A 14,017-nucleotide genomic window follows, 5' to 3' on the forward strand; every position below is an offset into this window, starting at 1 on the left:
TGCTACAGCCTAGCTGGGCTCTGGGCTAACTAGAACAGAAGTGGGCAAACTACGGCCCGCGGGACCCTCCTGCCCGGCTCCTGAGCTCCTGGCCCGGGAGGCTCGCCCCCGGCCCCTCCCCTGCCATTCCTCCTCTCCCGCAACCTCAGCTCACTCCACCGCTGGCGCAATGCTCTGGGCAGCGGGACTGCGAGCTTCTGGGGCAGCGCAGCTGCAGAGCCGGGGCCTGACCTGGTGCTGTGTGCTGCACGGTGGCGTGGCTGGCTCCAGCTGGGTGGCGCAGCTGCCTGTCCTGGTGCTCTGGGCGGCGCGGCTGTAGTGCCACCAGCCACCAATGCTCCAGGCAGCGCGGTAAGGGGGCAGGGAGGTTGGATAGGGGTCGGGGCCAGGGCCGGTGCTACCATTAAGGCAAACTAGGCGGTTGCCTAGGGCGCCAAGATTTGGGGGCGCCAAAAAGCGGTGTCCCCAATTTTTTTTATAGCGTTCCTGGGCTGGGCTGCTGCGTGGTTACCGCTCCACTTCTCCCGCCTCCCAGGCTTGCAGCGCCAATCAGTTGTTTGGCGCCGCAAGCCTGGGAGGGGAGGAGAATTAGAGCGGGGGCGGCATGCTTGGGGAGGAGGCAGAGCAGAGGTGAGCTGGGGTGGGGAGCTGCCGCTCTGCTCCCCAGGCTGGGGGGGTGGGGAGCTGCCGCGGGTGGGGGGTGCCGCAGGGCTCCCCACCCCAGCTCACCTCTGCTACGCCCCCTCCCCGAGCACGCCGTCGCTGCTCCACTTCTCCCGCCTACCAGGCTTGTGGCGCCAATCAGCTGTTTGGCGCTGCAAGCCTGGGAGGGGAGGAGAATTAGACCGGGGGCGGCGTGCTCGGGGAGGAGGCGGAGCAGAGGTGAGCTGGTGTGGGGAGCTGCCGACGGGCTCCTGGAGGGGGGGGAGCTGCCGTGGGGGGGGGCGCCTCAGGGCGGGGGGGGGGGGGGAGCTGCCGCAGGGCTGGAGCGGGGGGCGAAAGGTGGAAGTTTCGCCTAGGGCGCGAAACTTCCTTGCACCGGCCCTGGTCGGGGCGGTCAGAGGGCAGGGAACAGGGGGGTTGAATGGGGGCAGGGATCCCCAGGGGGCAGTCAGGAAGGAGAGGGGGGGTTGGATGGGGCGGCAGGGGGCAGTCAGGGGTTCCGGGGGCGGTCAGGGGACAGGGAGAAGGGGTGGTTGGATGGGGCAGAGGTCCCCAGGGGGCAGTCAGGAATGAGAGGAGGAGTTGGATGGGGTGGCGGGGGGCAGTCAGGGGCAGGGGTTCCGGGGGCGGTCAGGGAGAAGGGGTGTTTGGATGGGGCAGGGGTCCCGGGAGCAGGGCAGTCAGGAATGAGAGGAGGGGTTAGATGGGGTGGCGGGGGCAGTCAGGGGCTGTCAGGGGACAGGGAATGGGGGGGGTTGGATGGGGCAGGAGTCCCGGGGGGGGCCGTCAGGGGGCGAGAAGCGGGGGGGGGGTCGGATAAGGGGGCGGGGCCAGGCTACGCCTGGCTGTTTGGGGAGGCACAGCCTCCGCTAACCGGCCCTCCATACAATTTTGGAAACCCGATGCGGCCCTCAGGCCAAAAAGTTTGCCTGCCCCTGAACTAGAATGTATTTGAACTATGTTTTAACCTTCATTTCTCTGTGCTAACCTGGAGACTTCCTATGCTGTGTTCCAGCTGATAAATAAACCCAACTGTTTTGACAACACTGTTTGAATATCACTGCAAATGCTCGCTGAGGTGCATTAATCTCTATCAGGAGTCTATCTCAGTGGGACTCGCTGAACAGAGCTCACAGTGTGAAGCAGGAATGCTGAAGTCTCGGAGGTTCAGTATTAGGAGACAGTGAGGCCACATGGCCTACCCTGAAGGAAGAGTGAGACTGAAGGGGTTCCTCCAAGAGACTGTTCCAAAGCTGGGGGTGTAGCGCCAAACCTGTGGATCCGTGACATACCAACATTATGGTTTTAGATTTACCATTGATATTATTTGCTTCAGCAAAACTTACCAGTGCTAGCCTCAGCTAAGATGAGATAAGCAGGAACTAATTCCACAGAATCTGGACCACAGGTATCAATGCTGAAACGCAGTGAATGTAAAGCTGCAGGAATTGCTTCTTCATGTTTTTTTTCAAACACAAACTTCTGGGCCACTTTGTGAGTAAGGTCAACTAAGTGTTTCTATAGGGGAAAAATTAACAATGGAATGGGAGAGAGCAAATGAAAATGTATCAATGTATACACCATCTACCTTTACAACCAAATGCTACATAAACTGTTACAAATGGGAAACCCTGTTATGGGTTGAGTGAGTTAAAACCCATTGAGATTGACAGGTGTAAACTCACCTTTCAGTTAACATTACTTTAAGCATAACACCCCACCTAAGACAAAAGGTGTGTGTGAACCTGCTCAGGAGTTTCTGGCTGAGCACTGTTTCGGTGTGTGCACGTGTGTGAAAAGAGAGATCATATAGAAACTGAGAAAAGACAAGAACAAAGAAAAAGGGAGAGGCAAAAAAGCCAAGCATGAGCCTGTAAACACATGGTGACCCTTGGAAAAGCTAGAGAGCACATTTTTGGGACTGGTGTTGGTTAAAGAGGTTTTGGGGCTGTAAGCTAAGAAACTACTCCTTTTGTTCTTTGTTCCTTCTGCTTGACATTCCTTGTAAATAAATAAGACTGCATGAAAGAAAATACCAGACTCCATCAATTTTTACTTCCAAATGGAACATCTCCAGGGCCCCAAACTTTTGACTAGCCACTCATGTCAAAAAGTGATTGTAATTTTAGTTGTTATCTATAAGTGGATGAGACTTGGGTATGTCACATTAAAGCCATGGGTTCTATTCCCAGCTGTACCAGAAGTAACCTTGTATAATCTCAGCTCCTCTGTTACCTCATCTGTAAATGAAGGGAATGATACTTGCAGCCTACAAGGAAGGGAAATAAGAACTTACTGAATAATGACACAAACTCGTGATCTCCTACCTCTCAGCCTAGTGCACCTAAAGGGGTATTTTGATGTGCAGAATCAGAATCTGTTTTTGCTCTGTCCCAGCTGGAGCTCTAGTTCTGCATGTATCATATACACACAATACAGGAGCATGTGCAGTACAGTTGGAATGTTCAGAAAATAACAAAAAGGGATGTTGTAGGAAAATAGTTTGGGGAGTGGGTGCTCTACAGACTTTTCACCCAACTTGATGCAGAGCTCACCTACACACTGGTTGGGAGAAGAAATGTCTTCTGTGTGGTTGTCAAGGGGACATGCTACTTTCGCTTATCATAGAATCATAGAATATCAGGGTTGGAAGGGACCTCAGGAGGTCATCTAGTCCAACCCCCTGCTCAAAGCAGGACCAATTCCCAACTAAATCATCCCAGCCAGGGCTTTGTCAAGCCTGACCTTAAAAACCTCTAAGGAAGGAGATTCCACCACCTCCCTAGGTAACCCATTCCAGTGCTTCACCACCCTCCTAGTGAAAAAGTTTTTCCTAATATCCAACCTAAACCTCCCCAACTGCAACTTGAGACCATTACTCCTTGTTCTGTCATCAGGTACCACTGAGAACAGTCTAGATCCATCCTCTTTGGAACCCCCTTTCAGGTAGTTGAAAGCAGCTATCAAATCCCCCCTCATTCTTCTCTTCTGCAGACTAAACAATCCCAGTTCCCTCAGCCTCTTCTCATAAGTCATGTGCTCCGGCCCCCTAATCATTTTTGTTGCCCTCCGCTGGACTCTTTCCAATTTTTCTACATCCTCCTTGTAGTGTGGGGCCCAAAACTGGACACAGATGAGGCCTCACCAATGTCGAATAGAGGGGAATGATCCGTCCCTCGATCTGCTGGCAATGCCCCTACTTATACAGCCCAAAATGCCATTAGCCTTCTTGGCAACAAGGGGACACTGTTGACTCATATCCAGGTTCTCGTCCACTGTAACTCCTTTGAAGCCTTTTTGCTGGCTCTGCAAGCTGTGGGAGTAGGGAGACCTGTACTCAGGAAGGTCAGGTGTTAAAAAAAAAAACCACACACACACACACACACACAAATTATCCCTGGTTCCAGGCTGTTCTTCCGAGATTTATTTCAGTGCTGGAACCTTCCTTGCAGACTGCTCAATTGACTTAGTATGGACCTTGTCTATGCATCAGCTGGCAGTGGAGCTTTCCTGCACTGCTAAATCAGGCAAGTGCAGACCTCGCCTATGTGCCATCAAGCAGTTTCAACTTTTTCCCTGGGGGGAAGTCAAGAGCAAGGGGAACATTTACTTGCCATTCTGCTTCTCCTCACTGCCTGTCATTTCTGAGGAAAGAGGGTAGGAAACGATACCACTCCTGAGGAAATATTTTTATTTTAGTTTTAACAAAAGCCTCAAAGCCCATGTGGAAAATTAGAGAAATGGAATTTAAAAAGTTTTAAACTCCTATGTAGACTCTTCCTATTGTGCAATCCAAACCCTGGCTCAGAGTCAAAGATCTGGTCTGCCTCCTCTTCCTAGGAAGTAGTTGAACCTCACTGTAGGCCTGTCAGACAAGTAAGGGGTCAGATAATGTGTCTGTCTGTGCCTTTTATAAAGCACCCAGTACAATTTTGATTGCTATAAAAGCAATAAATAATAAATACTTTCAAAGTTGTTGCATAATGGGTATGTGAAGTCACTTTAGAAAAAAGGCTAGGACTAAGTTATGATGAATATCCAAATTCATATGATCATTGCACCCAATAATATGAATGATATCTTTGCTGTACTATAGATTTTATAAAAAATCTGGTTCAATTAATTCCAGATACAATCATGGATTGCTGGATGAGCAGAGGAAATATGTAGAGCATCTTGATATTACTTCACTCACCTTGTCTTGCTTTTCCATGACATTTCAATGCTTTGATGGAGTCTGCCCAAAGGGTATAGATACAATGCACAACTTAGGGGTTAGTTTTTAATCACAAGCTAAACTTTAAAACCCACATTTTGACAATATTCAGGAGTGCCTTTTTCGAACTCCAAAATATTCAGAAGTTGAAAACCCCTTTTTAAAAAAAATATAAAGACACTGACTTTGTCATAGTGACCCCGCCCTCATGACTTCTAGGATGTACTATTGTAATGCACTTTATTTGACATTACCTTTCAAAGCCACAGGCAGATAGTAGCTACAGGTGAACATGATAGCACATGTTGCACAGGTGAGGCTACCTTCTGTATACCATGTCAGTAAGTGAACGTCAAGTTATTACTTTAATCATAGAAAAACTACATTGTGTAGGTCTAGTTCACAATACCTGACAGAGTACCTGACTGTTCTGTGTCTCTTTATGGTAACACAGATCAGGAGAACTGGAATTGTTGACCATTCTGAGATACAGGTGGGGATTTTCAGGTGCTCAAGTCCCATTAAAAATCAATAGGAGTTAGGCACTTAACTCTTTTAAGAGGCTTTGAAAATATCAGCCATAATTTTGAAAAGGCAGTGATTTTTCTATTGAGGGTCCATACTGTTTAAAACAATCCTCTCTGCATATTAACAAGGGCAATGGTAATAGGCTATCCACCAGATACTAGCGATTGGCGCATTAGCAATGTTCAGAATAATATCTTATTTTTGAGTCATTCTATCATCTCAATATTTTATGATTTGAGGGAAAGGCAGGTGGAGGGCTCTTTTCTGTTGATCTAATTGGTCACCCTAGTAGTATGACATGATTAGGATGTGTTTTGTTAAAGCACCCAAATGGCTCAGTTACAACAGCTAAAAATGAAAAAAAAAAAAAACAAACAAAAAAAACCCTACCACCTAATTAAATGTTAGTCAGATGTTTTCCATACCTTAAATACATATACAGATAGGAAGAAAATTCTAATTATTTTCACAGATCTTTCAAGTAATATTCTCTTTTTCTTTTACATACCTGCCTGTGAAGAAGCTGTTCCATGCCATGTTTTCTTTCTTTTTCAGAATTGAAAAATGGAAATGATGTACGTATTGGAATCAACAACTGGCATATTTTCTCATGGATGCTAACCCAGTCAGCTTTTTGATGATCTACATCACTGGTAAAATAAGAGAAAAATACTTTTTTTAAAAGCGTTGTTTATCTTTATTGCATTTCTAGTTGTATATTCTGTCAATTCCTGCTGTAGTTTCTACTGGATTTCACCAATAATGAATACTCACTCATAACAAATAGTCTGTAACAGTGGCAGGATCTAGTTCCCCAACAGGATTCCAAAATAGGAAGGTAGTGCTCTTCTGCCAAGTCAACTTAACATAAGATGTTAGACCCCTCCAGAGAAATCACTTACAAAACCTTTGTTAAGGTGGAGTTAAAGCTGCTGCTATGCAACAGGGCCTTGTGAGCTGTGTACACTTTTGTAACGTGGAACTTCAAAACCCCAATCTCAAATGTTGGAAAACTGGGAACTGCTAAATTAAAGTCTCCCCACATATCACCAAAGAAAACATCAGCATGAGAGAACATCCCCCCTCAAATTAAGAAACGTAGGAAAAACACAGTTTCTATTCCGCTTTCCATATGAACACCTTATAAAGTAAGTGGAAAATATTCACCACCAAACCTGCAAGCAATCCCCTCACTGCATCGTTAGCATCCTTAATTGTGATTATACAATTGGGAACAAAGAAAAGCAGCTCAATACCTCTAGTGTGATCTCTGTCAATCATCAGCGATTATTCCCATATCAGTACTACTATAGCGATCACCCTGATGGTCCTGTTGCATTGCATGAATAGGGGTCCTTATCTGGAGTTCTCATGGATGCAGAGAAAATGTCATTTCTTGTTAGGAAAAGGTAAGGTACTGTGATGTTCCTAGTGCCTATCATCATCCCTACAGGTTTCAGAGTGGTAGCTGTGTTAGTCTGTATTAGCAAAAAACAACGAGGAGTCCTTGTGGCACCTTAGAGACTAACAAATTTATTTGGACATAAACTTTCGTGGGCTATAACCCACTTCATCAGATGCATGGAATGGAAAATACAGTAGGCAGGTATAAATATACAGCACACGAAAATAAATTTTCCCTCTGTTGATACTCACCACTTCTTGTCAACTGTTGGAAATGGGCCACATCTACCCTAATTGAATTGGCCTCGTTAGCACTGACCCCCGACTTGGTAAGGCAACTCCCATCTTTTCATGTGCTGTATATTTATACCTGCCTACTGTATTTTCCACTCCATGCATCTGATGAAGTGGGTTATAGCCCACGAAAGCTTATGCCCAAATAAATTTGTTAGTCTCTAAGGGTATGTCTACACTACGAGAGTAGTTCGATTTTACTTAAATCGAATATGTGGAATCGATATTACAAAGTCGAACGTGTGTATCCACACTAAGGGCAGTAATTCGACTTTGTGAGTCCACACTAACGGGGCAAGCGTCGACATTGGAAGCAGTGCACTGTGGGCAGCTATCCCACAGTTCCCGCAGTCCCCGCTGCCCATTGGAATTCTGGGTCGAGCCCCCAATGCCTGCTGGGGAAAAAAATGTGTCGAGGGTGGTTTTGGGTAACTGTCGTCATCCAACCGTCACTCCCGCCCTCCCTCCCTGAAAGCGCAATCATTTCATTTCGGGTGCTTTTCTGGTGAGTGACAGCGTGGACGCCACAGCACTGCGAGCATGGAGCCCGCTGCGACCATCGCTGCAGTTATGGCCGTTGTCAACACCTCGCACCTTATCGTCCACCTTTTCCAGAGGCAGATGCTGAGAAATCGGGCGAGGAGATTACAGCATCGCGGTGAGGACATGAAGTCTGAGAGTGGCACAGACCTCTCGCAAAGCACGGGACCCCGCGCCGTGAACATCATGGTGGCAATGGGTCATGTTGATGCTGTGGAACGGCGATTCTGGGCCCGGGAAACAATCACGGACTGGTGGGACCGCATAGTGCTGCAGGTCTGGGATGAATCACAGTGGCTGCGAAACTTTCGGATGCGGAAGGGAACTTTCCTGGAACTTTGTGAGCTGCTGTCCCCTGCCCTGAAGCGCAAGGACACCCGGATGCGAGCAGCCCTGACTGTCCAGAAGCGAGTGGCCATAGCCCTCTGGAAGCTTGCAACGCCAGACAGCTACCGGTCAGTCGCGAACCACTTTGGCGTGGGCAAATCTACCGTGGGGGTTGCTGTGATGCAAGTAGCCAATGCAATCGTTGAGCTACTGCTGTCAAAGGTAGTGACCCTTGGAAACGTGCAGGTCATCATAGATGGCTTCGCCGCGATGGGATTCCCAAACTGCGGTGGGGCTATAGATGGAACTCACATCCCTATCCTGGGACCGGACCACCAGGCCAGCCCGTACATTAACCGAAAGGGCTACTTTTCAATGGTGCTGCAAGCACTGGTGGACCATAGGGGACGTTTTACAAACATCAATGTCGGATGGCCGGGCAAGGTTCATGACGCTCGTGTTTTCAGGAACTCTGGTCTGTTTAGACGGCTGCAGGAAGGTATTTACTTCCCGGACCACAAAATAACTGTTGGGGATGTGGAGATGCCTATAGTGATCCTCGGGGACCCCGCCTACCCGCTAATGCCCTGGCTCATGAAGGCTCCCTGGACACTGAAAAAGAACTCTTCAACTACCGTCTCAGCAAGTGCAGAATGGTGGTGGAGTGTGCTTTTGGACGTCTCAAGGGGAGATGGAGAAGCTTACTGACTCGCTCTGATCTCAGCGAAACCAATATCCCCATTGTTATTGCAGCTTGCTGTGTGCTCCACAATCTCTGTGAGAGCAAGGGGGAGACCTTTATGGCGGGGTGGGAGGTTGAGGCAAATAGCCTGGCTGCTGATTACGCCCAGCCAGACAGCCGTGCGATCAGAAGAGCCCAGCGGGATGCGCTGTGCATCCGGGAGGCTTTGAAAGCTAGGTTCCTCAGTGAGCAGGGTAACCTGTGACTATTAACTTTGTTTAAAGAGAAGCTGAACCTGCCCCCGTTTCTTTACCCAGTTTATGTTGACTATCCTCTGCAGCTACATAGCCCGTTCACCCCGTCCCCCCCCTTCCAACACACGTTTAAAAATAAAATACATGGAACTTTGTTAATGAACACCTGTCTTTATTACGGGTTTCGCGGTAAAGGGTTGAAACTGGGACGCAGACTGTGGTGGGGAGCGGGCGTAGTGATGGAAAGAACCCTTATAAACTCGAGGAATGACAGGCTCCTGCTCCTAGAGCGGTCTGCAGTGCTGGACTGGTTGTTTCAACGGAGCCTGCCACCCCTCCTTTTCGGGACTCTGTGTGTGGGAGCTATGTGACTTTGTGGCGGCGGAGGATGGTTACAGATCCACTGCTGTGTGGCTCTGTGATCCAGGATAAGGACCGCTGCATAAGATCTCTAACCGCCCTCCCCCGCCACAAAGTCACATAGCCCACCCCCACACAGAACATGAAAACCACCTCCCAGATTGACCAGGGTGCCTAGTGACTGCAATGTGTGTGTGACCTGCTGCTGAACCTGCCCCCGTGTCTGTACCCTGGTAAAGGTGACTGTCCTCTCCAATTACCAACCCCCTTCCACCCTTCAAACACACTCTCCTGTAAAAGAACATGATGGAAACAGTAATTAACAGAAACATATTTTTTATTAGCAACTACACAGTTAGGGGATGAAACTGGGACGGGGGCTTGGGTGAGGCGGGAAGGAAAGGACTTATCAAATTTTGGGGAATGAGAGCCTTCTGGTACTCGAGCAGTCTGCAGGGGTGGAGTGACAGTTTTCACGGCCCCTGCCGCCCCTCCTTCTTGGGACTTTGGGTGAGGGGGGTATGGGACCTTGTGGCGGGGGAGGGTGGTTAGAGAGAGACTGCAGCGGGGCTCTGTCCTCCTGCCTCCGGTCCTGCAGAACATCCACAAGGCGCCGGAGCGTGTCCGTTTGCTCCCTCATTAGTCCAAGCAGCATTTGAGTCGCCTGCTGGTCTTCCTGACGTCACCTCTCCTCCCGTTCAATGTGTGATCGATGGATTTGGGACATGTTCTCCCTCCACTGGGTCTGCTGGGCCGCCTCGGCTTGGGAGCAGCCCATAAGTTCTGAGAACGTCGTCCCGTGTCCTTTTCTTTCTACGCCAGCCTCTGGGAGGGGGATGCCAGGGTAGGTCGGGAGACAGTCGTAGCTGTGGGATGGGAAAAAGGGAGTGAATTCCTCACAAAGATAATTTTTTGTGAACAATGAACATAGTCTTTCTCTGTGAAGAAGACCATGCACAGCACCTATCACATGCGCACTCAGGACAAGGTCGAATTTTCGGCCTTCGCATTCAGTGCCTGGGGTCTTGCACTGGAGATCAGACAAGCGGGGCAGGACAGCGGAATTCGGGTAGCAGGCTGACATGGTAAGCCGTAGACTTTTGGCTGCTTAAAACTTAAATTACAGCAGTGCCCTCCTTTCACGTTCAAAGCAATGCTCCTAGCGTTGGCCAGTTCCTGCTGCCGGCAATCCGGCAAGCATGAACTCTGCCCCGTCCCACCCCCTCGCGGCTGTCCCCGGGAAAGATCCCTGTATGCTGCCCCTCTCCCGCCTCCACCGCGTGGCTGTAAACCGCCGGTTACAGTTCTGTAAAGGAACAGGCAAGCAGTCCCAACAGTAACATTCCCCTAATTCAAAGCAGGTCACCATGAGCGACATCACTCTGCTGAGGATTTCTGGGACAGAGAAAGACCGCATGCTGCGTGAAAGCCAGCAAAAACCAGGGCTGTATGCTGCCATGCTCTGCAAGGCAATGATCCCGGAGTACTTGATGATAGCCTGGCGTGGAAAAGTTTCCTACCACGGAGGACCCAATAAGGCCGCTCTCCCCAGGAACCTCATGCAAAGGCTTTCCAATTACCTCCAGGAGAGCTTCGTGGAGATGTCCCATGAGGATTTTAGCTCTATCCCTGGACATATAGACCTTCTTTTCCAGTAGCTTCACTGGCAAGGACTAAAAAGTAGAGCGCCTAGGGCAAACTAATCATGCAAAACCCATTGTTAATATTGTTAATATTCCTGTTCTGTTCAAAATAAATGTTTACATGTTTTAAACACTTACCGACTGATCCTTCCCCTGATTCTGGCTCCGAGTTAATGCCTGGGGATGGTTGGTAGGGGATCTCTATGAGGGTGATGAACAGATCCTGGCTGTTCAGCATTGTAAGCGCTGTCAACTGCCTCGTCCTCCTCATCTCCTTCCTCATCTTCCCCGTCTGCTAACATCTCCGAGGAAACGGCCCTCGACAAAATCCCATCCTCAGAGTCCACGGTCAGTGGTGGGGTAGTGGTGGCGGCCGCACCTAAAATGGAATGCAGTGCCTCGTAGAAACAGCATGTCTGGGGCTGGGATCCGGAGCGTCCGTTTGCCTGTCTCAGCTCCTTGATTTTCACGCGGCACTGCGTTGCATCCCGGCTGTATCCTCTCTCTGTCATGGCTTTTGAGATCTTCTCGTAGATCTTTGCGTTCCGTCTTTTCGAGCGCAGCTCCGAAAGCACGGACTCATCGCCCCACACAGCGATCAGATCCAAGACTTCCTGATCAGTCCATGCTGGGGCCCTCTTTCTATTCTGAGATTGCATGGCCACCTCTGCTGGAGAGCTCTGCATCGTTGCCAGTGCTGCTGAGCTCACCACGATGTCCAAACAGGAAATGAGATTCAAACTGCCCAGACAGGAAAAGGAATTCAGATTTTCCCGGGGCTTTTCCAGTGAGGCTGGTCAGAGCATCCGAGCTCGGACTGCTGTCCAGAGCGTCAACAGAGTGGTGCACTGTGGGATAGCTCCCGGAGCTATTAGCGTCGATTTCCATCCACACCTACCCTAATTCGACATGGCCATGTCGAATTTAGCGCTACTCCCCTCGTTGGGGAGGAGTACAGAAATCGAATTTAAGAGACCTCTATGTCGAACTAAATAGCTTTGTTGTGTGGACGGGTGCAGGGATAATTCGATTTAACGCTGCTAAATTCGACATAACCTCCTAGTGTAGACCAGGCCTAAGGTGCCACAAGGACTCCTCGTTGTTTTTATCATCCCTACGGGGCAGAGAAAGATTATGTTGTGTATGAAGAAGCACCTGGAGAAATGCAGGTTCGACAGAACTACCATTAAGTGGATACATAATTGGTTAAACAACCACAAACAGAGTAACTATTAATGAAATGATGTCGGATTGGAGGGAAGTCTCAAGTGGGGTTCCATAGGGATCTGTTCTGGGTCCAATGTTGTTTAACATTTTTATTAATGACCTGGATGTAGGTATACAGAGCATACTGATCAAGTGCGCAGATTACACAAAGCTAGAAGGGGTTGCCAATACTTTGGAGGATACAGCTAAAATTCAGAGGGATCTTGACAAATTAAAAAACGGAACCATATACCATAAAATGAAATTCAACAAAGACAAATGTAAGGTGCTACACTTAGGGAAGAAAAACCAAATGGACACGTACAGAATGGGGGAAAATTAGCTCGACAGCAGCACTGCTGAGAAGGATCTGGGAGTTGTGGTGCATCACAACCTCAACATGAGTCAGCAGTGTGATGCTGTTGCAAAAAAAGCAAATGCAATTTTAGGTTGCATTAACAGAGGCATAGCATGCAAGTCATGGGAGGTGATAGTACCGCTCTAATCAGCACTGGTTAGGCCTCAGCTGGAGTACTGTGTCCAATTTTGGTCACCAATGTATAGAAAGGATGTAGAGAAACTGGAAAGGATCCAGAGGCAAGTGTCAAAGATGATCAAATGGATGGAATGCAAACCATACAAGCAAAGGCTGAAGGAACTGGGTATGTTTAGTTTGGAAAAGAGGAAATGGGGGGGGGGGGAGAAATATTATAACGGTCTTCAGAAACTTGAAAGGCTGCCACAAACAAGACACAGAAAAATTGTTCTCTTTTGCCACAGAAGGCAGGATAAGAGGCAATGGGTTCAAACTCCAGCAGAGCAGATTTAGATTAAATCTCAGAAAAATCTTCCTAACTGTAAAAACAGCAGGACAATGGAACTGATGCCTCTGGAGATCATGGAAGCTCCTTCACTGGAGATTTTCAAAAGGAGGATGGATAGCCGTCTGTTTTGGATGGTTTAGACACAACAAATCCTTCATATTGGCAGGAGGTTAGATTAGATGACTCTTGCAGTTCCTTCTAACCTTATGATTCTATGATTCTTAACTGTGCATGTCCTGATTTTTAACAGTAATGCTCTTTTTGGGAGTATGTGGGGAAAGCTTAACTGTTTTCTAATGTTTGAGTTTGGGGCTTTGAAATCCCATGTTCAGAAAGGTATCGGGAGCTGTCATAACTATAAAGGGAAGGGTGACAGCCATACTGTGTACAGTACTAAAGTCCCTCCTGGTCAGAGACTCTAAAATCCTTTTACCTGTAAAGGGTTAAGAAGCTCGGGTAACCTGGCTGACACCTGACCCAGAGGACCAATAAGGGGACAAGATACTTTCAAATCTTGGGGGGGGAAAGGCTTTTGTGTGTGTCCTTTGTTTAAGGGGTTGTTCGCTCTTGGGACTGAGAGGGACCAGACATCAATCCAGGTTCTCCCCATCTTTCTAAACAAGTCTCTCTTATTTCAAAATTGTAAGTAAAAGCCAGGCAAGGCGTCTTAGATTTACTTTGTTTTTCTCAACTTGTAAATGTACCTTTTACCAGAGTGTTTATTTTTGTTTGCTGTACTTTGAACCTAAGACAGAAGAGGGGGGTCCTCTGAGCTCTTTAAGTTTGATTACCCTGTAAAGTTATTTTCCATACTGATTTTGCAGAGATGATTTTTACCTTTTGCTTTAATTAAAAGCCTTCTTTTTAAGAACCTGATTGATTTCTCCTTGTTTTAAGATCCAAAGGGGGTTTGGATCTGTATTCACCAGGAGTTGGTGAAAGGAAGGAGGGGGGAAGGGTCAATCTCTCCTTGTTAAGATCCAAGCAGTTTGGATCTGTATTCACCAGGGAATTGGTGAAAGGTTTCTCAAGGCTTCCCAGGGAGGGAATCCAAGAGAAGTAACCTGCTTCCTCCA

At 48.2% G+C, this 14,017-nt stretch overlaps 1 protein-coding gene across 1 annotated transcript in view; it reads right to left on the bottom strand.

Moving 5' to 3' along the window:
- ZMYND12 (zinc finger MYND-type containing 12) overlaps positions 1-14,017 on the bottom strand; it is a 30,245-nt gene that overhangs the window by 12,056 nt on the left and 4,172 nt on the right. Inside the window, exons 2-3 of the mRNA XM_065421428.1 lie at positions 5,916-6,057; positions 2,010-2,181 (exon numbers count right to left, since the gene is read on the bottom strand). Coding sequence (XP_065277500.1) covers positions 2,010-2,181; positions 5,916-6,057 — 314 coding nt within the window. The remainder of the gene's footprint in view (positions 1-2,009; positions 2,182-5,915; positions 6,058-14,017) is intronic.

The sequence above is a fragment of the Emys orbicularis genome, chromosome 22 (assembly GCF_028017835.1).
Source record: "Emys orbicularis isolate rEmyOrb1 chromosome 22, rEmyOrb1.hap1, whole genome shotgun sequence".
NCBI lineage: Eukaryota > Metazoa > Chordata > Testudines > Emydidae > Emys > Emys orbicularis.